At 34.9% G+C, this 24,936-nt stretch overlaps 2 protein-coding genes across 3 annotated transcripts in view; one reads left to right on the top strand and one right to left on the bottom strand.

The window, feature by feature from the left end:
* Window positions 1-68: 68 nt before the first annotated feature.
* On the bottom strand, window positions 69-5,740 carry LOC110413789 (auxin response factor 2-like). The gene is given in 18 exon segments (XM_089783133.1): window positions 69-412; window positions 535-725; window positions 967-1,580; window positions 1,731-1,902; window positions 2,012-2,087; window positions 2,322-2,441; window positions 2,525-2,689; window positions 3,029-3,119; window positions 3,354-3,438; window positions 3,810-3,868; window positions 3,871-3,911; window positions 3,913-3,965; window positions 4,176-4,199; window positions 4,201-4,233; window positions 4,331-4,426; window positions 4,860-4,882; window positions 4,885-4,993; window positions 5,428-5,740. Coding segments are annotated over 18 exon segments (2,142 nt in total). The 5' UTR covers window positions 5,524-5,740; the 3' UTR covers window positions 69-318.
* Window positions 5,741-10,539: 4,799 nt separating this feature from the next.
* Window positions 10,540-24,936, top strand: part of DEG2 (DEGP protease 2) — a 23,004-nt gene continuing 8,607 nt past the window's right edge. The window contains exons 1-11 of one of the 2 annotated variants that reach the window (XM_021423929.2): window positions 10,540-10,890; window positions 11,560-11,739; window positions 12,342-12,392; window positions 13,074-13,147; window positions 13,339-13,402; window positions 14,230-14,274; window positions 15,403-15,510; window positions 16,106-16,183; window positions 16,362-16,428; window positions 16,536-16,594; window positions 17,125-17,224. In XM_021423929.2, the coding sequence (XP_021279604.1) occupies window positions 10,684-10,890; window positions 11,560-11,739; window positions 12,342-12,392; window positions 13,074-13,147; window positions 13,339-13,402; window positions 14,230-14,274; window positions 15,403-15,510; window positions 16,106-16,183; window positions 16,362-16,428; window positions 16,536-16,594; window positions 17,125-17,224 (1,033 nt within the window). In that variant the 5' untranslated portion in view covers window positions 10,540-10,683. The remainder of the gene's footprint in view (window positions 10,891-11,559; window positions 11,740-12,341; window positions 12,393-13,073; window positions 13,148-13,338; window positions 13,403-14,229; window positions 14,275-15,402; window positions 15,511-16,105; window positions 16,184-16,361; window positions 16,429-16,535; window positions 16,595-17,124; window positions 17,225-24,936) is intronic. The other variant, XM_021423931.2, reaches the window with a different exon arrangement.

Below are 24,936 nucleotides of genomic sequence, written 5' to 3'. Positions count from 1 at the left end.
AGCTTGACTACACAACCTAAATCTACAGGGTACTAGCGTCCAGAAGCATATTAGCTACAGATATCATATTCTTATAACCATTGCTTTATTCCATAAAAGCCAACATCCATCTTTGGAGACAGCTCACAGCTGCATCTATGTAATGTGCATGGCGGCATTCAGAGATGCAGCATGCATAGCTTGAATCTCTTTAAAAACAACATAATGTATAGAACAAACTTCTTCATTTCACACAGGGTGCATTTGTATTAAACAGATGACGTTGATGGCATTAAAACACACCATACAGGTGATTTCCAAGCCTTCAGCAAAGGCCTTTCATTGAGATGTTGAATTTGGTGAGCTTTGATTCAGTCTGTCAATTTCTTCCATTGGGCAAATGACGATCCTTCGGACCTCATACTGAAATTTCCTGTAATGGCAATGACATTTATTAAAAGCAAATCTCATACTATTAAGTTCACTACCAATGCATTCTTTTGGAGCTTGGGGGATGGGGTCTTTATTCAATAGATTTTGCGTTTAGCACTTAACTGCCATGGGTAATCTCCAAGAAGCATCATGTCCCCCTCATCATCAGTATAAGTTACATGCCAGCCGCTGCTTCCAGCGATCAATCTTCCTTTAAAATCAAACATTCGATCAAGCTCACTGATGAGGTTTTCATATCCATTAAATCGAGTGAGATCAACTGATCTTCCAAGTGCAGTTCCATACTTGAGCACCTAAAAGAGAAAGGAATATTCTCAAAAAATCAATTTCTGGAAACCATCATTTTAACCATAGGAGAATTTGGAGAAAGACTGAGCTACGTTTGCCAACTTCATCTGACAATTAATTATGCAATTCAACTCAAACAGAGAAATTTCACCTAAACCTGAACACGAAGAAACAAGTATGCAAAGCAAGTGGCTTTTCATTCTTGCATTCACAAAAATGTACACTTAACCAGAAAAGCAGCAGTACCTTGGTGCAACTCCGGTTGCTGACAGAGCAACTGTTGTTGCACTGCTTGCTAGATGTAACCTTAGAAGGTTCTGAAACACTTGACTGAGATGTTTGAGGAATAGAACAAAGACGTTTAAGCTCACTAGAAGTGAGAACTTGTGGTGAAGGGAGCTCCGGTGGACCATTAACTAAATTTACTCCAAAAATCATGCATCTGTGACCACCGGTCGGTTCACAAAGTGAAGTTTCATTTTCATTCCTTAGTACCAAAGTTCTCCATTCCTGAGAATTGACATATGGAACTGAAAATTTTCTCCTAGCAAGAGCATCGTCATCAACTCCATAAGAGGAGACTGTTGGAGGCCAGTTATTATGAAGACCCAAACAAGCTCCAGAATAGAGTGCTCTGCTGCTGGTACATTGATAAAATGAGTTGCAGATCGGAACCTGAATCTCTAGTTGATTCTCCATCTGCGGTTGCATTGAGGCACAATCAGGATCTAGTGGGAGAACCAAATGTGGCAATGGTTGTCTAAGTGCACAGGATTGATTCACATCTGTGTCATCTTCTTGACCTTGCAAGACCCCTGAGCTACTTTGAGATTCATATTTAACTGAGCCACGCCACATTCCTGGTGAAGAAGAATTATGATTAACAACTGCAAAGTCTACCAACAATATTATAAAACAGAAGACTAACAGTATCATATTCCAGATTCAGATCCAGAGAAATCTCCTTAAAGAGTATGTCTTGAATCTAGACAAGAATATGGATTACCAACCATCCATAAGCAAGCTAGAAAGCCCAGGGGATGATGCATCATCAGTACGAGCCCTCTTTTGCTGACGAAGAATGAAAGGTTTCTTCCTGTTAGCGGATTCTATTGGTTCAATGTTCCAAGGACAGACTCTTTCAGGACGAAAATTTGCATCAGATGTGGGATCCCATTTCACCTAAAAAATTGTACAAGTTCATAAATAGATTGAATATATGAATATCAAACTAGAAATCATCTTCCACCCAAAGGCCATGCAACAATGCATGCAAAAAGGCACATTTTACCTTCAGACATCTCCATTCAGAATTGGGCCATCTAACGCGATCAACATCTTCAGTGCCGAGGATAGTGCCAAGAACTCTGGTTTTATGAGGAGTGTATTAGATTAAAGGGAGCTAGGAAATAAAGCAAACTCCAAACAATCAAATCATATGCAACAACTATTTGTTCATTTGCTTGGTTTTCAAATACTAACAAGGAAACTAATCCAAATTGTAGAATTATGCCATTCAATAGCTGGTGAATGCAGGAAATAAAAATGGAATTTTGTAAAAGATTATGATAAAATTATCCACAAATGCTAGAGCTGGGCACCTTTGTTCCCCACATTCTTTGCCTTCAAATTGCATCCCAAATCTTGTCCCGATGGAGTAATCAATTTCAGCAGACTTCATATACTGATCAAGTGGGATGATGAATTCAGAAGAACTTGTCCTGCAAATATGCAAGAATTAATGCATTGCTCTTTGAGTTCCAGCGTGACATATAAGGTTGCATATTAGAATGTCACAACTTACCAAGGACGGTAGTAGATAGTAAACATGCTTCTGGTAGAAAAGGCATGGAAAGCACTAGCAAGTATACCATGTCTCATGCCGTGACCAGATATCACAGATGTTGATGTATTGTTCATTAGTGTTGTTGCTCGGTGTACGCCAACACGAAGCTCTCCATTATCTCCTCTAGAGAACAATCATTTTTTCTTATAATTAGTTGTATTATTCAGCACTTAATGCAAGCATACACCAAATTTAGTCTTAAGCAACATTTTAAAACAATAAATCCTTCGAAAACTCCAAAAGATTACATCCTGAATCATTGCATCATGTGCATGTGAGCATGCATATACAACTATGCTAGAACATACAGTATGCAGAGCACAAAAGAGAAAAGTTTGTGCAGAAAATCCGAGCACTTTTTTTTCCTTTTTGTATTTGGAGAGGGGGGAGGGGGGGGGGGGGGGGGGGTTGGTTGCGGAGGAGGAGAGAAGGGAAAGGCAAAGGGAGGCAGAGAGAGAGAACCTAAGAAAGATAAATGTATCCCCAGCAACAAGCTTCTTTGATGTCACGAATGTACTCCAACCACTGGTAAGCAAGTGCCTTTTTGGCTGACCTACATTTGTACAGCAACACAGTCCATAAGGAAACTACTATACGAAATAGGTTCTTCAACAAATAGCCCTAACTAATTTAAATCAGTATTTGATAATTGTGGTACTCAACGTTGGTCCTTTAACAATTTTTGCTTAAAATGCTACATATATAATCACTTGATGCAATGAGCTGACAGTAATGCCTGAATTATCCCCAGGACTAAAAACAGATTGGTGGAAGAAAAATTAAGTACCACGAAAAATATGACGAAACCGCCATTCAGAACCATGCAAGTCAATCACGACCAATTCCTGCTGTGGGGTATGCTGAGACATGTCCTGCATCATATGCATCACTTAATAATGCATGTATGATATGGCCTAATTAGATCAGTTGAGACTTGCTTAATGTGTAAAACTGATTCCACAAGTCAAAGAATTATGCAAAAAACCATAAATATCTATGCTTGAAGACTGGAAAGACACTTGTCTGGCTATTTTCTTCTGCACAAATAGTTCGATCAGATGGTGAACTGGCAAGATTACCTGATTTTGCACCCTTTATTAGTTCAAAGAACAAGAAAACCCTGATTCACTTATTTTGGAGCAGCTTCTTATATGCATGGTATCTATCTTCAAAATTTCAAAGTAATCTGTTTTGAACATGAATGCACCAAAAAAGGCAAAAAAATCACATATTAAATACCAACCAGTGGCGGAAGACACCCATCATTAGCATGTCGCTTTGGAAAAGAGAATCCACCATGGTGTTTGTGTCAGATGGAGTGAGTTTCTTGCTAAAGAACCGTGAGAGCTACTCGAGGTAAGGCTTGATAATTTCTATGCTCCATACTTAGCTCATCTTGCTGTTAAGGCAGAAAAGCATAGTAATGATATTAAAGATCAGGACATAAAATGATACTGAACTGAATCTAATTCCTGTATCATCTCATCCAGCAAATTCCCCTCATCATCAAAATTTTGAAAAAGAAAAAAAAAATAAATAATCTAGGTGAGTCTAAAGCAAAGTAAATGAAAAAAAAGAAACTCTTAGCATCTATTAATTACTATCTAACCTCTGCCTCTGGAAGTAGAGTAATTGTTTGCAAAGACCTCATCTGTCCCAGTTTCAGCCTGCAAAGCCGCAATGAAGCATCAAAAACATCAACTTATCCATTGTTCCGGATTAAAGTCACTAGGAGATAATTAAACGTTAATTTTGCAGAGATACCTTAAGCTGGACGTGCAACACCCTGCAGAGGATCTTAGAAGGTAAATTATAGATGGGCATTTCCATTGTCCCATCTTTATTCACATATGCCTCAACCTGCATCAAAAGCTTAATTATCAAATACACACTTGAATACACAAGCAAATATTAATCCATGCAAAATATTTTTTATCAAACACAAGACCTCTTTAAAGGAAAGCCCAAGAAGGAAAACCAAAAAGGCAGTTGGAAGGAAACCATCCCATTTCAATCCCCATAACTATCAGAACTTCGTACAGTAATTATTTTATTCAATAAAAAATGAACTTTCCCTATTCGATGCGACATGTTATCGTCTCATATTCTTGCTGCTGAAATCAACCTTAACGTTATGATTCTTTTTATCCTTTTGCAGAATGGGATGGTTCAATTTCTCCTTATGTGTCAAGTTAGAGAGAAAAAAGACCTTAATTAACTGGTGTTAGTTTAAGGAGTTAGAACAAATGTTTAACTAGATAAAGAAAACTGCAAGGTATAAACGGAATAGAACCTGTTCCATGTGACCTTGAGGAAATAGAAAACTTTTTCTCCAGCGCGTGGCACATAAACAGAAGGACCCGCGCATGCATGCCATAGTTTCAGATACAGATCATCTTTTTCTCCTGATTTCACAACAAATCAAGCCTCAAAACACAAGACCAAAACACGAACCAGTTCTACTGATCAGTGATGAACAAATTGATTAAAACTTCAAGGACCCATTCAACTGATTATAAAGAGCCTGTACCGGAACCAAGAAAACAAGTGCGATGATTAATTAATTTACACTGTGCGTCATTCTCACATGAGGTTCTAACAAAATACAAAAGAAAGAACAAAAAAAATGCTGTCTGTGACTTCTATGAATAATAATCTTAGTCCAACAAGTTCAAGCAAAGAAAACAAAGGATATGCATCTCAAAATTCCACAGTGAACGATAAAGGAAGCAGTCAAGTTTAACGAACATGGTTATAAACAAGTTTTGGGACTTGGGATAAATAGTTAAGGGTAACATAAAACCCAAAGTTTACAAATGTTTTTAAAGGGAATGAATAAAATGTGAAGGACGACTGATAACTTTGTTGTTTGGAGGTCGACGCAAGCCGTCAACGTCGATATGTTTTCTGGACTGAAAAGTAACCTTAGCCTTCACACCATTCCGTTCACCATACATCTCTCTCTTTCTCTCTTTTCTATATCCAAAAAAATGATATAGAATAAAAGAAAGAAACCTTCTGTGCCAGAATAAGGAAAATGCAGCAAATAAGTAACAACAGAGAAAGAGAGAGAGAAAGGGCCAAGGCAAATGGGGCGTGCTTGAATGTAAGTTTTGGAAAATAAATAACAAAATGACAAAAGTTGACAGAAGGAGTCCTGAAGAATCAGGCGGTCCCGTGTCAAACAACTCTCTCTTTCACCCCCCACACCAACTACCCCCGACTCCTACAACCCCCCACCCCACATCCTTGTTTCGTGATGATTATTACTGAAAAACGTTTTTATCGTGTTCCCAAAAACTGCATGCAAGAGGAGAGAAAGGTTTTTTCTTTTGCTTGAACGTTAATTTGAAGATATTGCCTTTAAACTCTGCACTTCTTTCTCCCTCTCTTTCGTCCTTTATCTGAATCTTCAGAGATATTGATGATGCAGCAGTCACTGCTGTGTTGTGTGTGTCTGCATTTCAAGTCTCAACCCCCGTACTTTTGGGTTTTTTTTTTAAGACGGTGAGGTGTGGCTCGTTGGGGTGTCCCCCTGGCGATACTTGCTACTTCGGCACCGATGAATCCTAGGTTCTTTATTGCCCGATCATGCATATGCATCGCCTATGGAACTCTATGGCATTCTCCGCCTCTTGTTTTTTCCTTTCACTCTCTTTGAAAATTTTGAGGAGAAATGCAATTTTATAAATGTAGTTGTACTAGAGCATTAGACATTAGTGCATTAACAGCCGTTTATCTTGGATGATGATGCTGTTTTGGGTGGGTCCAAGGGGGTTGCGATCTTTAATTTGATTATGTGATACGCGACTTGGTCTATGACTCTAGGAGGACTACAACTACGAAATTTACTTGTCTTTCTCTTGATAAGAACCTTGGCTTTGGCTTGGCTGCATGTGTGGTTTTGTCTTTTTAATCATCATATTAAGACAGGTAATTATAGGGACAAACCACACCTGGCTTTCTCTTTATCATGTGCCCAATGTTGATTTGTTTAGCATCCAGGGGTTGTTAGCATGCTCTACATCTGGAGACCAGGCTCCCAGATCCTTTTCTACCCTTGACTTTAAATAAGATTAAATTAAATAAATATACCCGTATATATATATTTTTATGTACTTAGAAAAAAAAATTTGTGTTTGATATATAATTTTGCATACTCCAAGTACTACAACACTACTACTATGTCCCACCAAATAATTATCCTAAGTAGGTTTCTCACCTTTCACCCAATGTAACTATTGATACATCCATCTAAAGTCAAAATATTAATCTTCAATGTACCATTTGCTTTGACGATATCTTTGTATTAACCAATTTATTAGATAATATTTTTTGGTAGGCCAAAAACTAGTGCAAGCTGTTGTCTTCTTTTTGCAATACTCTGCCAATGGAGTATAGTCATGGTGCACCAAGGGCAAGGGAACGGAACTGACCTAGTGAGTTCTGGAGGGAGAGGAAAGGACATACAGGCTGGAGCAATTACAGCGGTGAAAACGACACGTCTACTCAACAAGCCGGTTGGGCAATCAATGTGAAATGCAAAAGGCGGCTCCATCACTGTTTCACAGTTTACGCGGTTAACGTCTGCTCGCCGTTAAACCTCAATGGCAGCGCCAAACAAGGACCAGACTCCAGAGACGGTCATAAACGGTTACCAAACCATTTGAGGAAAGCTACTTTGCAACGCCGTTATTATGGCCTTCCGCCCGACCATGCCTGCTACTGGGTGCCACGAAACAGAACCCGACAAACAAGCTAAGTTCAGAGGGTGACACGTGGACCTGGGTCCATCCTGCGATCTTGTTTCGATGGAGGCTGTTATGCTGTTCATATCATAGGATAGGGGCCTGGCCTAGGGGTGAAGTTAATTAATTTAAAGAAAAGAAAGGGGTGTTACGGTTACGTTTTCTTGGCTGTTTCTGGAAACTGCAATGATGGTGAATCATGAATGTGGTGGAGTAACCCACGGCAGGCTCTGCTGATGATGTGGGCGGTTCTTCTGCCCTCCGTCGTTGTTTCCTTTGGTTTCACTTTCACCTCAAAATGGCGTTACAGGTTTATCACCATTCCGAAATACCGAAAACTCTGTTAGACTATATTTGGCAAAAAATAATGCCGAAGGATAGCAATCAAAACTTAATTAGAACTTACCTACTAAATGCTACTAGTCTTAATACTTTAAAAATTTTCTAATTATTTAATAAGATTCAAATAAATTTTTAATGTTTAATAAATACAATAAAATTCATATATTTTATTTGAAATTAAATAAATTTTTATAATTTATATTTAATTAATTATCATTAATAATGCATAGCTTGTTAGCATTTCCCCTCTACACATCATGTAGGAAGGTGACACAAAAACCTAAGAGATATGCAATTCCAAAGGTTGATAGGGTAGTTTCCTATTTTTATATGCATACATATATACATACATATATACATATATATATATACTACAGACACCCAAGCATTATGGTCTATGAGACTCCGACTGGAAAGCTAGCTAAACCACCAAATCTAGAATATAAGGTGTGGTTTGGTATTTCATTTGTTATCTTTTCTTTTCTTATTTATATTTTATTTTCTGTCTTTTTAGAAAGCATGTCCAGTAATGTGTTTTTGTTTTTGTATTATTCTAAAAGGGAATCAAAATTTCTAAAATTGTTAAACGCAATAAATTTTTACATTGTTTCGAAAAACAATGCTTTCGTTTTATTACACTGTACACACAACGTCCATATATAAAAAATAATTTACATGTATATTATTTTAATGAAAATTATTAATTAATTAATTTTCAATAATATTAAGTTTAATATAAAGTATTAATAAAAATATTTAGTTAAATATTAAATAATTAAATATCAACACGTAATTTCTTTGAACATAAAAAATTTGAAATGCACATAAACTGATCAATATATATCAGTTAAAAATATATTGACCTATAAATATTAATGAAATTAATTTGAAATTGATGATGAATTGAAAGGAATTTGATTTATTTAATCTTATCTAACATAGGATTATAATTTATATTATGTTTAAAATTTAATAGGTGACACATATTAAGAATGACAATTTGAGAATATAAAATGAAAAAATTAAGTTGAACTTAATTGTAAAAAAAAAAAGAAATTTCAAGTAATTGAATGGTTTGATTAAATTAGAGGTAATTTTATAATTATGAAAATGTTATGTCAAATCTGTTAGGATTGGAGTTGCTTACGAATATGTGCTTATGCTGCACAAGTGGAACAACACTACAATAACTCGTATAACTCATCCAACACTCGGGAGGCAAGCAAGACAAGAGGAGAGAGAGAGGCGTCGGCTGTCGGCCTAAGGTTTGATCCCTGAAAATCGCCCTTAGAGTGATTCCTTGGATGTCGCTTTCTTTCGACGGTGAGCAGGTTTCTTCTTCCTCCATTGTTGGTTGTTTTCAGGTTTCCTTTGAGAAGTGAGAAAATCGAGAGTGTCTTCTCCAATCAGCACTAAACGCTGTCAGCATAAGCAATCACATTTTCTATTGAAGTTTTTTTTTTCATAGCCATTTATGTGAATTCTTATTTTTATTTTTTTGAAAAGCTGATGTGATTTCATTTCATAGCTCAATATGACTTTAGAAAAATCTACCATTAAAGTAGGAATCCTGCACGAAACTGGTTAAAAAAATTCCAGCTGGCAGCAAGAAAAATATTAAGACGAGAGCTAATCTGCTTGCTCATAAGATTGGCAAACAGCCAGCAGAACCAAACCCAAGGTCTAACATGGCTATCTCATAGCTATAAGACTAGAGATGTACCTATACAAGTATGTCTAACACACTAAATCAACTTATGTGGATTATCATTAAAGGTTGGACAATTACATTGTTTGAAGTTTACAATAACCCAAGCTTGGTGCACCAAGAGGAATGAGGCTGTGAACTTGTTTACCTTTAAATTTTGACATCTAAGGTACTAAGATAAAGAAATTTTACTCCCCTAATTGGACATATTTGCATTAAATAATAAAAAATAATATTACTTCAGGGAAGAATTTTAATTTCCGCTGCATTTTGTAATATGATTGCATGAATTTTCTCAACGACACCTCCATTGCATCTATGGTTTCTCGAATTGCAAACTTTGTTTAGATAAAAATCAGCAAGAATTGCAAGGTTTACTAGTCCATTGCTAAATCAGTTTTGATATTTTTTAACTTGATTTTTTTGGCACGTTTTGCAAGCAGGTCATTCCCCTTCTTCGCTGGCCTGTGCTCAAGTGGGCTTCAGTTAGCCCATCTCACCAGCAATCAGCCCATATATTGCCAACGGTTACCCGAAATAACCGGAATGTTACGTGTCTTTTCACAGGATTAAAATACCCTTAACAAATGCCCAAACTCCTTTATATAAATAATAAAATAATGGGTAAAATTTCCTTACTTTTTAAATTTGAATCAGTTTATTAATTTTAAAAATAAACTTTCTATCTTAAAAGCACAAATATTGTTAACAGAAAATATAAAAACAATTAAAATATTATTTTATTAATTTAAAAATTGTTATTATTTAAAAAAAAAAAAAAAAACACCTATGGATACTGTTCAAAGAAAGGCAGTGACTCCCTTAGGCAGCTCCCCCCCTAAGGGAGCATCGGGTTCCCCACTTGGGGAGCACCAGATCCGGTGCTCCTTGATGGGAATTTTCTTTAATTAAAAAAAATAAAATTATATAATAATATTATAAAAATTAATTAAAAATAAAATTATCATTTTATCCTTACCATATTATTGTGTTGATAAAAATATTAATAATTGATTATGATTGGAGTTACGTGTATAATAAAAAATATTTTTTTAAAATAAAATATTTATTTTAAAAATTAATATATTTTCATAAAATGTGAATAAAATTTAAAAATAAGATATCTCACACTAAAATAATTTTCCTTATCACGGAGGCACCTCATTGGTCAAAATGAAGGAGGCGCCAAAATCAGTAACCTAATCTTATGAACCCAGAGGATAAGGGAAAGCGAGAGTGTATCTTCACTAAAGGAAAAATCTCCTTTCCCTCACCATTCTCCTTTTAGCCGTTGCAGCGCTTAAATATATACTATTATTATGGCAATGGCAGTCGCCCACTGCTGCTTCTCCGTACTCAGCTCCACCGTTAAATTCCGTTACTCCGTTTCTTACCATAGGCGTCTAGCCACTTCCACCTCCACTTCACAGGCGTCCCTTGACGCGCTCTCTCCTAAAGCCACCAATGACAAGAAAAGAGCTCTGAAGACTAGCTCGTCGACATCTCCCCGTAAGTTCAACGCTGAGGTAACCTTTTTCTTTTGCTCAAATTCTCTAACCTTTATATACATTTGATTTTGGTTTCCCTTTTTTCAAGTTTCACTGAAACTGATGCGACTTGGTTGCATAAAATTTCACGTGTTATCGATGTTTAATTGCTTATAGTTTGATTGGGGGCACATTTTTTTTGGGTTTATACGTCGAGTTTTCCTCATTTAAGATTGGGCAATTGGAAATGTCGTTTGTGGTTCGTTTCTGTCGTTTGGGGAAGAGTTTAAGACTTTAAATCGGTACAATAACGTAATTTGGTTTGCAGGAGAAGGTGGAAGTAATCTTTTAGGGTTTAAGAACAGCCGCTGTTTGATTTTACTGATTATAAACATTATTGTGCCACAATGCATCAAAGTGAAGTGACAGGTCAAAGCTTGTAACAATAAAAATTTACATTTTTTTTTAATTAACCATTGTGTATGTGATTGCAAAGTAGGTTTTGGGAAAGCTTTTATCATAGAACAAGATGGATGGGCTATGTGGTATTGGTGTTAATAAGAGAATGCTCTGTGTCTGAACCTTTCATGCTATGTTCTGTAGATTCCAATGTAAAATTAACATGTTGGGGTTTCTTTCATAGCACCGTGGTCCTCAGATCAATTTGATCCTTATTAACTGGTCACTGGTCTATTATTTTGTATTCAGAAAGATCCTGTTTCCCAGAAGAATCTTCCCAGAAGATCAAAAGATGAAAAGTCTAGTTTATATGCTGATGGAATTAGTGGTAGAGGGGACATGGGGCGTCCTCAATCAACAGGTTTTAAATCATTCAGTACGCAAAGAAAAGACAAGAAGGAGTTTCAGCTTGACTCGAGGGAGCAACAAGTACATTTGCAAACATGTAGTTTCAAGGGAAATTGTTTTACTTCAAACAGTTGCTGAATGTGAAGCCTTGGATTACAGACTTACATGATTGGATTGAATTTATATTCAGTTATTGCTTGGCTATTTTTTCTCAAGTAGAAACCACAAGTTTAAGCTAGCTTTTTGCATATGCATAAACCCCTTTTTCCAGCCATTCAGGACACCTGGGGTCTAATCAATTTTCTTATGAGTTTGTTGTATATTCTTCTCAAGAAACCTGGATTTCATTATAACTTTCGCGTCAATTGTTAACAAGGCCAGTGTACAAAGTTACTTGACTTCAATCATTGTATACATGGCACCCAACACTTACAATGTAGAAAGTGCTAATCATGCTAATGTTGGAAGCCCTTGAAAATTTTTGAGAACTTCTTATTTGTTGTCTGGAATAGTCATAATTATAATTTTGTTTCTCAAAATTGCTACAAGTGTGCTTAATAAAACTCTTAGCATATTTGTAATACTACTTGCCTTATCACATGCTCACTTCTGTTTCTTTTGTGCACACTTGAAGCTTTTCTGTAACTCTTCATTTGTTATGACCTCTTTCCATTTTATTTCAGGTTGAACCAGGGAATCTTCAGGATGCAACCTTTCTCAATGCTGTTGTGAAGGTTCAAAATAGATTAAAGCAAAAAAAAAAAAAGACAACTTTTGTTATGTTGAAAATTTTCAATATATTTAGTTTGTTAAACAATAGAGTGCCATATTGCCTTTATCATACTTTTGCATTTCTAATTGTTGCAATTTTGAGTGGCTCATGTGCAAGTCTGGTAGCTTTTGTGTGCATCTTTTTTGCTATAGATGAAGTTCATGTCTATGCTGTAGATGGTATAGTCCTTAGTTTTGAGTTATCATACCACAAATGCACTATCATGATCTACCAACCCTTATCTGTACTCTTTCCCAAAGTGTCTAACATACATGTGCTATGGAAAATTAAGATGGCTAGCTCATTGGGTGCCAGGATAGTGCAATTGATACTGGTTCAGTTTCTCTGGAAGTTTTTGGGTACGCAGAGTGCTTGTTTTGGACTAAAATGCCATTGACATTTCTAAATATAAGAGAAGAAATTGTTTTTAGCTAAATAGGCATTTTGGATGCATCTTCAATCAGCAAGCTACACATATTCGTTACGCAGAACCCCATACTGATCTTTATTATCATTGTTACTATTTTTTGAGAATAAATGGTTATTAGAGTGAATATGTTGGTAAGTCAATAATTTACAGAGCTTTTCCTTTCTGTTTTTTTGCTATTTGTTAATTATATTCCTTGTTTTATCTCTGATTTAGGTTTACTGCACCCATACCGCACCTGATTATTCCCTTCCTTGGCAAAAGCAAAGACAATTTACAAGCACTGGAAGGCAATATTCTAACTTGTTTCCATCTCCTGAAGCATACAGATAGATTTAAGAAAAAATAGAGAAAGAAAAGCAGTTTAGTTGGTTCTCAGGCTTTTCTAATTCCTGTCAGTGGTTTATTGTCTTTCATTCATCTTATGTTGTATTTCAGGTATTAGATTTTAATTGATATTTATGTTCCTTTTGTCATGCAGTGCTTTCATGATTGGGGATGGGAAACTTTTAACAAATGCACATTGTGTGGAGCATGATACACAGGTAATCTATTATAGTTCTCGAGCATGCAAGTAGATATTAAATTATCTGTAAAACTTAATGGAAATAAATGTCAAATCATCATTTTGCTGAATAAAAAAGCTTTGGAGTTTGCTGGAGATCATTCTCTAAACCAGTTGTCACAGCTTATACTTTTTATTGATTTTAGAAAGCTGATGGCACCATTTCTCGTCCAGTATCAATGTAAAAGGAATTGGGCTAGAACCAAATTTAAAGGGAGTTTCTAGATTGCATTTGTTGTAGGATTTCAGATTTTAGGTTCACAATTTACTGGCAAGAAACAGGGCCTGCTTTAGTTTCCACTACTAAGAATACAAGCCCGGTTAGTTGAGCTTCTTTGACATCTCCTTTACTTCTGTATGCACTTTTAAAATGTGAAAGGAGAATGGCATATTAAGGAAAGTGAAGATCATTTTTGTATTGATTTTGAGAGTTAATAATTCAAAAGTTCCATTTACATTTTTAGTATCCAATTCGTTAGTTGGATATCTGCATTATGCTATCATACTCTTTGGGTTTAGATGCATATAGATTGGGATTTCTAACTTCTCTCCACTGAGACAAGGAGTGTGAAGTGGTTTGTGTCATATCTCATGGCCCTCACTACCCATGTCACAATGGACTTCCTGACCTTGGTTGTTAAGTGAAGTACATAAGGTCATCTAGTACTGTACATTTTAGCTATTTCAATTTTTCTCTCATAAGTTGGAGTTGTTGTTTATTTGCTTTTATTTCTTGTATGCTTTGATTGCATTTTGCTGTTATGTTCAGTTGGTTATTCTATTTGCTTTTATCATTTTGGACAACAGGTTAAAGTAAAAAGAAGGGGAGATGATACCAAATATGTTGCTAAGGTATTGCTCCTAATAAATATTTAATGCTTTCTCAGAATGTTTAGTCAGCAATGTCTTAAATCTCAGCCTCAAACAATTTGCTTAATTTCTATTAATGTGGGTTAACAACTGATGATTTTAGTACCATCTTTTTTTCCTCCATAGCATTTGAAGGCATAAAAACATTAGCCCAATGTAGAAAGTAGTAATGATTAATGATACATCACTATTGGCGAGAAAGTGTAAATCGGTTAGTAAATAGCATGACATTCCAGATATCAATGACTTCAGCAGTTTAATTGCTTAGGGTGGGTTCCTTTTCATTCACCTTGATTTTTTTTCCTGGTTTTTGTTGCTATGATTTTGAATATCAAGCCCACCTCTTCCTTTGTCCTTCTAACTGTTTCGTTTTATATTTGGGCTGCAGTCTGGCAATTGCCATTTACGTTTATGTAGGCAAAATAAAGAAATCTAGCTGAAAAAAAAAACTTTGTTTCAACTACTCAATATACTTATATATTTTCAAATAAAATATATGACCTGATACAAGTACGGTGTTTATGGGGATTTATATAGAAATGATAAGAAATTACATGAGATGGTTTTGAATAGATATAAAATGATGGACATGGCAAGTATTAGCACTTATAGAATCTACCCTCAGGCAGGCCCAAGATCTTGATGTGCCTTTTTCAAGTGCTATTTTGGTTGCTTCACTTCTACTTTCAGGCATTTTTGTGTATTTGAGGTCCTCAAGTATACTTGCAATGTTATCACTTCAGTTTTTCATATTTCTTAGCAAATCCAGATTAAGTCTGAACTAGTCTTATGGGTGATTGTTGAACAAATTAAATTTTATTAGTACTTTATTAGGATAAAAATATGTATGAATTTAACCTATATAGGTTTCCTCATCAAATAATAACCTACTGCAAATTATTATATTTGTTTAAAATACCTATAAAAAAGGATAATTATATTGAATGAAGATTTATGCATGTTGAAGCACACCATTGACTAGCAAGGTATAACAGTTGAAAATCTGATAAGTAACTTCCAACTTCCAAGCTGCACAGATCAGGAGTTGTCTGCTTGTTCACCTTTAGTAAGACCTTGCTGCTTACTTTCGTCTCATGATTTGATGAACAGGTTTTAGCTAGAGGTGTTGATTGTGATATAGCTTTGCTTTCAGTCGAGAGTAAGGAATTTTGGAGAGGAGCTGAGCCACTCCGCTTGGGACACTTGCCGGGTCTTCAGGTTTTGAACAGCCCTTCACTTTTTTCTGAGCATAGAACTATTCTCTCAGTCCATGTTGGAATACCTCATGCTTCATCACTAATCTTAAGGACGGTTCGGTTGATTCAATATCTTGATGAAATAAGTATCTAATTGGATTCAGCAGAGGACTAATACATCATAAAAGAAATGCCAATGGTCTTTGATTTTTTCTGTGTTTTTATTTGGGGTCAGTAATATGATCTGCTATTTAAAATCAAACAGATAAAGCTGAACAATTAAGAATCTAGCACCATTCTAAGTATTTACACCATTTTTCAAGGTCATCTAAGGTCATAATAAGCTTTGTATATCTGTAATGTTATTGTGAGAAGTTCTGCATATCTGCCTGATCTGTATCAGGCGTGGGATATGTCATAAAGATAGAAGGCATGAAGGCCCTCATAGCTTACACTGAACTTCAAAATAGTAACATAAAATTTGTTCCGTATTTCCTTTTATTAATATGACAGCCACAGTTCTGCTTTTTCTAAGTTAGATACAAGGTTTTGAAGCTTTAGTGAATAACAATTTCAAGTTTTTTGAGCTGTTTCTGTTCTGTTTTTTTCATGGGCAGGATGCAGTAACTGTTGTGGGATATCCCCTAGGAGGAGACACCATTTCAGTGACAAAGGGAGTAGTATCACGTATAGAGGTTTGATTCACCCCTTCTAACTGATAATGAACAAGTATCTCTCAGATCTTGCCTTACCTTATTGTTACTTTGATGCCTATATCCATGTTTTTTCTTTTTATTTTTTGTATATTTTCTTGCTCCCCAACATGTTAAGTGAATAACGGTATCAAGTTTCTAACCGATATTATATCCTCAGGTCACATCATATGCCCATGGCTCATCTGATTTGTTGGGCATTCAAATTGACGCAGCAATAAATCCTGGTCAGTAGGTCATTGAAATTTATGTATCTAAGCCTTGCAACATGTCACTTTTTGAAAGGTGTTGCCCATATCATTGTGATAGTCATTGCTTACTTGGTAGATTTTAGGTAATAGCGGTGGTCCTGCATTCAACGAGCAGGGAGAGTGCATTGGGGTTGCATTTCAGGTACATGTTTTGTGTCAATTTTGTTTGACTTTTAATTTGTGGATTTATGCCAAAATCTGTTATGAGACAACTTTGGTTTTTTAATCATTTATTCAGTTTAGTTCAATTTATATTCCCTTTTTTTCATAAGTGCCGTTGCATTCCATTTTCCTTTTGAGTTGTCTCAAAATGTTTGTTCATTACTAAAACAAGCATTAATTATTGATTTTTAGCGTCTTACCCTTGCCTTAATTGAATTAGTTATTAAGGCAAATGACGAGTTAAGCAATAAATGTATAACATGCAAAACTAAAGTGCACTCCTTAAAATTTGTAAACATATCAAAGAAGAATAGCAGTATGTGACAAGGAGAGATAGTGCTTTTATACTTGCTTCCTTTCAAATTTTGACACACTTGTTGGGCTGAATTTTATTTTATCAACTATTATTCTTTTCATCATGTGTTTTTTCTTGTGCTATGTTTAGTCCCTCTCAACCTTTCCCTTTCCCTAACTACCACATATTATGTTTTGATGGGAGACTTTCTTTAGGTTTACAGATCTGAGGAGGCTGAAAATATTGGTTATGTGATACCAACTACGGTTGTATCCCATTTTCTAAGTGACTATGAGAGGAATGGGAAGTACACAGGTGAGAGCCTTTTCCATACGTAGTCTTTTGATACTCTTTTTTTTTGTTTGAAATATGTATTTTGCTTGCATTTAAATCTATGTGCATAAGCAAGTAGTCTGTAGCATTAAGTGTAGATCAAGGTATTCTAGCCAATTTTTGACTCTCAAGCCCATTCTTGGCAACACGGTCTAGTCAAGCCTGGACTCTTATGGCATACGTTTTCATGCTACAGTAACAAGTCACGATGAATTGGACTGCAACACTAATTCTATAGTGATATGCAGTGGTTAGTAATTAACTCCATGAGTTTTCTGATGCAAAGGATTCACTGAAATGGTAATTGTAGAGCATGACTCATGTCATTGCTTACTTGGTGTGAACAATGGTTTCATGCTAGCTAGTAACTAAGAAGAGAGAGTAACCAAGAAAAGGAGCTTAGAAAAACATACTTGATATTTCACTAGGGAAAATATTACGGGACAAAAATTTGCCACTTTCATGGAGGAGTTGCATTATATAGGTATACATGCGGCACACCAAGGCGAACTGGTTACTATCCTTGATAGTGACTTAATGAGACCTAAAGTATACTACTTTGATAAAGCTTATATGACAAGTTCTAATCGTACACAACTTTTGATAAAGTAGATGCTAAAAATACTATAAGACAAATACTAAAAGACAAACGAGCTTGGACAAGCTATCTTGGATTCCTATGATGCACTTATTTTGATACTTTTTCTCGTCTTTTGGTGAAACGCTTTTACTGATAAAGGCATCACAACACACTGATATATTTAGTACACACTAGCACACTTAATTAAAAATAATTTTGATGATCATAGGTGATTAGTCCTAATTATTGTCAAATGGGAGACTGAGATGGGAATTTTTTGCTCGCGGAAAATCCATTTTTCGAAGTCTCAAGTCATATAAGATCAGAGATTCCATTTCCTTTTGTGGGGGAATATCTTTGTCCATGGTTCAAGTTCTTGTTCCATGGTTTTTGGTTTGGTGGAGTTGGAGGTTGCCAAGTTCAAGTTTGATGTAGCTTGCTTGATTGGTCCTGGTTGTAGTTTGTATATGAAGAAATCTTCAAGGTCATAAGTCTTTTCTGAGGTCATAGGGGTCTATATCAAAAGCATAAGGATTTCGAGAGTCATCCTAGTAGATGGGTGGCTTTGGTTGTGGGTCTTAGATTATTGGAGTTTGCCAGTATTGGTTCCACTTTAATGGCTTTAGACGGGACATGTTAAATTCAAATTCAGGGTGGAGTAGTCTAATTTTTGGGTTTGTGAACTTTTGCTCATAGATGTGCTTGTCAATGTTCAGCTGTGTGATGTAGTGATTAGGATAGTCCTTCCATGCCATCTAGTCTTAAGCTTGGGGCCAAATTTCGAAGGGTATGGTTCTATTGAGCTCACAGAGCTGTCTTTGAATCTCATCATACTCCTAGGGGTGAGTAGTGATTTCATCATGGAGGGAGTATTTTTGACTAGTAAGAATGGTCGTGTAGGGGAAAGTACTAGGTAGCACTTATATAGCTACAAAGGTTGTGAAAAATGCGGATAATGTAAGGTTTGTTTTGTTCAACTTATGGTATGTTATGATTCATTATTTCCAAATGGGTGTGGGCCAGAACCAATCGAGAAAAGGTTCAAGATTTTCATGACTGAGGTCAAGAGGATGTCTTCTGGGCCGGACCATGTTTTGGAATTTTTAGATAGTTTTTAAGAAAAGGTTGAGCGGGAATTCTATGGCAATATAATGGAGGTGATAGAAATACCATAGGTAACAAGGGTTTCTTTGGGGAAGGTTATTCATTGTCTTGTGGGGAAGTAAAGTGGATGGATAAAGGGGTATTTGGGGTGTATTCTAATTGGTTGGATTGATGTATCACCATATCTCATGATAATGCTAGATTGGTAGTAAAAGGGTTTGTCTTTAGTCTTGAAATTTATAGTTTTGTGTGCGATTTCAGAAACGAGTTCTGAAGGAGTTTTTGAAAGGGAAAAGATTCATTGTTTAGGTTGGTGGAGGAGGAAGGCTCTATTATGACAATGATTGGGAGAATTTTTGAGGAGAAAGGTTTATGTGGAGATATGAAGGTTGGTCTGGAGAGCATGTTTGGGATGAAATTGTCTTTACTTTTTTATATGTTTGAAAGTCATTGAGTACTGTGAAAACCATTGCACCCCATCAAACCAATTGTGTGTTGGGAAAGGTTTTCTTCTTGAAGTTAAGTATCTGTTCAAAGGTTGACATGTTAGGCTCAATAGTAAAGTGATGACCAATGAGATGGAACTCAAACTTCTGAATTCCATATTTTATTGCAATTATTTCCTTGAAAGTGAAGTGATGGTGGATTTTCAAATCTTTAAATTTTCCACTTTTGTATTTGTAAATCTTTCTCTTTTGATTGATTTCTTCGAGTAACGCCATAGATCAATATATATTACATGCACCTGCTTGGAGGATTCTTTTACCATGCAAGAGAATCTGTAGAGTTGGAAGTGACTAGGCAATAGATTTGATAATCTTGATTGTTTTTGTTTGCTTCTATGTCCAGTGAGTTAAGGAATCTTTCTCTAACATTAATCGAAGTGGACTCGATATCTTGACAAAATTTGGAATGGATTCACTTATATAATAATTAACAATTTCAAAAAACTGTTGAACTTGTCTTTTTGTGAGGTTTTCATTCAAGAAATATTGTAACTTCTCGACAATGTATGGCTGAGTTGTGTATTGCTCATCTTTGACATGCATTCCAAATAAATCTACCTCTTAGTACTAATTATTATTTTCTTATCGGATAACATGATATCATATTGTTGGATAATAAATTGAAATCGTTTCAAAAGGTCATGCTGAGCCAATGTCTAATTGAACCCATGTTTGGTAATGGGCTTGTGAGGCATTTCACGTCAACAAAAGGTTAGAGCAAGTACGTGGGAAGTTATGATTGATCATTAGTTATAAGCCAGTCCATTTATTCCTAGTAGATGACAAGTTTCCATTGCCAAACAGAGAGACACTCCTTACAAACTTGTTAAATGCAAAAGTACTTTCCAAGTTCGATCGTAACGTAGGATTTTGGCAACTTGGAGTTCTTCAGTCTGAAAGATACATGACCACACTTTGCATCCTATAACACCATTTTCAATAGATAATGCCTTTGGTTTGAAGACAGTAGCATCATTATTTCAAAAAGCCATGACTCAAATATTTAGTCCAATTTTGGATGATGCTATTATCTGTGTTGACGATATCTTATTGTTTTCTCTGATGAGACAAGTTATAAGTAACTTTTGAAAAGATTTCAATTTATTATTGTACAGTGTGGCATCATACTATTTGAAAAGAAGATGATAATTGGTATCACAAAGATTGATTTTCTTAGAATGCATCTCAAAGATGGACAATACATAACTCAACCACATATTACCCAAGAGCTATAGTCTTTTTCAAATGAACACCTCACCAAAAAACAAGTCTAATAGTTCTTCAGAATTGTTAATCATATAAGCAAACTCATCCCAAATCTCGCCAAAATATCAAGTCCACCACAATTGATGTTAAAAGAAGATTCTTAACTCAGTGAATATAAAAGCATGTAAAAGCAGTCAAGATTCTCGCATGGCAGGAGAATCCTCCAGATGGATGCAAGTAATAAATATTAGTTCATGGTATTTCTCGAAGAAATCAATGGAAACAGACAAATTTGTGAATACAAAATGGAAGATTTAAAAGTTAAAAATCAAGTCTCACTCCACTTTCAAAAAAATATTTGTAGTAAAATATGATATGCAAAGGATCGAGTTTTATGTCATTGGTCATTTTTTCGCTATTGAGTCTAACTTGTCAGCCTTTGAATACATTTTAAACTTCAAAAAGAAAACCCTTTACAATGCACAATTGTTTCGATGGACACAATGTTTTTGCAATACTTATTCACTTTCAAGCATATAAAAGGCAAAGACAATATCATCTCAGACATGTTTTCCAGACAGCCTGCACAAGTACCCATACCAAATTATCTGTTTTTACCTTTTATTGAAAATGGACTTTAGCCATGGACATGGTCCTACAATTCGCTAAATTTTTCCCTCTATGACAACCCATTCTCCAAGGCATCCTTTTACTAGGCGGTGTTACACTCCTTATGCATCCTTTTTCCACTTTTTCGGATGATCGGTGGAAACACTATTTGTCTGAGTACTCCACAACACTCAAAAGATATGTTCTCATCTACTTTGATAAATATTGTTGTTGGGAGAAAAACTGTTGGTATTATGAACCTCTGCATATCAGGCATGTCAACCTATCATTATTGAATTGATGATTCTGAAGAGTTCAACCCGACCCCATGGACTTCAACGTTGACATGGACCCTGTGAAAATTACTCCTCATCAAAATAATGTTTAATTAAGTATGCTAGTGTGTGCTAAGTATGTTAGTGTGTTGTCATATCTTCATTGGTAAAAGAACTTTACTAAAAGATGCGAGAAAGCATAAAAAAAAGTCACATCAAAAGAAGTGCATCACATAGAATCTAAGACAGCTTGTCCAAGCTTGTTTGTCGTTTAGTATTTTAGCATCTACTTTATCAAAAATTGTTTATGATTAGAACTTGCTATATAAGTTATTACCATGGATAGTAACCAATTCGTTTGTCTTATATATGCTTATAAAAAGCAACTTTTCTCCATGAAAGAGGCAGATTTTAATCTTGTAATATTATTGTTAATTTATGATATGAATTCATTCTTAAGAATTTTAGAGATGGAGCTTCAATATTTTTATTTATATTCTTCAAGGATGTCGATGCGTGAGGCTCTTAGTTTAAGTGTCACATCTTGAAATCAAGACATGCATGGTCATTTTAGCAATACACTTCAAAAAAAAAAAAAAAAAAACCTTGAAGCAATGCTTGAAAGTAATACAAAGCTTTTCTATGTATCACCCATATAAAAGACTAAAATAAAGTATTCTTTCAAATTTCTTTAATGAAATTCAAAATGAAATCTAATACAACTAATTTATAAGTTATCAAGAAGAATAATTCAAAAATAGCAGCTAACATCGTTTACAATTCATAAGATCTCAAATAACTATGAATGTCTCAATACTAAAGTAAACTCTCAAATTTGATCTCCTAGCTCTCTAAAAGTTAAGAACTTCTCCCCATTTAGCAACTCAACAAGTATTGTTATACACACCTTATTGGATCAAGCATTATATATATGTGTATATGTATGTATATATATGTATAAATATATATACACATTTGTATACACGTGTATACACATATACACCTAGGTCTCAAGGCAAGGGATGACGAAACCCCACTTTGACTTACCAAGGAGAAGGTAAGTACTTATACACGTACACACATGTATATACATATATACATATATGTATACACATTTATATACATATTTTATATTTATTTATTTATATAAGATCATTCAAGAACATTAGTTGATCAATAAATTATGCTTCAAGATCGTTACAGAATCATTATAATTAAAATGGATAATTTCACTTGTTAATAAATTGTTGGCAACAGATACCATTATTCAAATATCGTATCAAGCAAAATCATAGATTTAACGTTTAAAACTCAGTTTCAATCTTTCCTATAGTCATTACTATAACTTGTGACAAGGGTCATATCAACATTATCATTCTTATGATCATTATTAACTATTATAATATGTTAACGAGACTGTGTGCTAAATAACCTGTTAGTAGGACTGTATGCTAGCTAGTATAACCCATTAGCTAGACTGTGGAACAATTTTGGTGATCATTATATCACTGCCCATCAATCAATTTGTAGTTTTCTTAAAACATTCTTTAAACGCGTAACGAGAATTTTATATCTCATTCGTAAAACAAAATCCACTATATAAATAAATAAAATAAAAAGTAATCATATGTTTGACTTTAGTTCATATATAGAAAATAACGAAATAAAATATTTAGTTTATTTAAAACAACTTTTATATAAATTTATATTTATTTATTTTTAATATGTTTATTTTTTATAATTGTTACTGTCATGCGTGTGGCAAGGAGAACTAGAGAAGAATAACGGCATAGAATACAAAATGAGAAAAAGAGTTGAGGTTGGGACTTAGTTTAGGGCTTTCCTTTTAAATTACTGCTTGGGCTTCAGAAAGTAGTTAATATTTTGCCCCAATCCTCTTCATTATGTCTTCTTCTAATTGGGTTTATATAGATTAACGCCTTAGGCTTTGTATGTCTTGGGCTGTTGTGTAGCTATGGGTATGAGTTTTAAGATCATTAAAAATATATCTAATTTTTTACTTATGGAATGAAACTATTTAGAATTGTTATTTAGGAAGAGAAAACTTCACACCTTTCATTCATAATATATCACCTATATATATAGCTTACACATTTCTAAAATAGGAAAAGAATAAAAAAAATAAAAAAAAATAAAATTTCTACAATTATGATGATTCCCAATCCCTATAATTGTGGTGATTTTCAATCCCTGTAATTATGGTGATTTCTAATTTCTATAATTACGTTTATTAATAAAAGAATATTTCCACATTCCTAGTCTATAACACTCCCCCTCAAGCTAGAGCATAGATGTTAATCATGCCTAGCTTGCTGCGAATATAATCAACTCGAGGTCCATTCAACACTTTCGTGAAGATATCTCCTAGTTGATCTTCAGTTTTAACATATCTTGTAGAGATGAACTTCTGCTGAATCTTTTCACGAACAAAATGGCAATCTACTTCAATATGCTTAGTTCGTTCATGAAACACGAGATTGGAGGCAATATGGAGAGCAGCTTGATTATCACACCATAGCTTTGCCAGCGAAGAAGACTTAAGACCAACTTCACTTAATAGCTGATACATCCATACTACCTCACACAGTTTGTACCATAGCTCTGTATTTTGATTTTGCACTAGACCGAGATACTATATTTTGCTTCTTACTTTTTCATGAGACCAGATTTCCTTCAACAAAAACACAATATCCCGTAGTGGTTCTCCTATCACTCTTGGAACTTGCCCAATCTGCATCTGAAAAACATTCAATATTAGTGTCCATGATTTTCATAAAACAGACCACATCTTGGAGCCCCTTTCAAATAACATAGGATTTGTTCCAAAGCTACCCAATGGTTAATTGTTGGAGTAGACATAAATTGACATACAACACTAACAAAGTATGTAATATTAGGACGAGTCACTGTGAGATAATTCAATTTTCTAACCAGCCTTTTATACTTTTCAGGGTCTTCAAACAATTCACCAACTTCTTTTGTAAGTTGCAAATTAGGAGTCATTGGTGCATTACAAAGCTTAGCACCCAATTTTCTTGTCTCAGTCAACAAGTCAAGAACATATTTTCTTTGAGACAAGAAAATACCTTTTTTACTCCTTGTCACGCCAATACCTAAAAAATACTTCAACAACCCCAAATCTTTTGTTTGAAACTGGGTATGAAGAAAGGTTTTGAGAGATGAAATACCTACAGTGTCACTCTTAGTAATGACTATATCATCAACATACACTACTAGTAAAATTATGCCTGTCTCAGAGTGTTTATAAAATAATGAGTGATCACACTTACTCTTCTTCATCCCAAACTCTTGAACTGATTCACTGAATTTGCCAAACCAAGCACGAGGGCTTTGTTTCAAGCCATACAAGGATTTTCGAAGATGACAGACTTT

Source organism: Theobroma umbraticum, unplaced genomic scaffold (genome assembly GCF_002168275.2).
Source record: "Theobroma umbraticum cultivar Fairchild unplaced genomic scaffold, ASM216827v3 scaffold_4.1, whole genome shotgun sequence".
In the NCBI taxonomy this organism is placed as follows: Eukaryota; Viridiplantae; Streptophyta; class Magnoliopsida; order Malvales; family Malvaceae; genus Theobroma; species Theobroma umbraticum.
The sequence above is the reverse complement of the archived record's forward strand: the minus strand, read 5'-3'. Positions and strand labels throughout refer to the sequence as shown.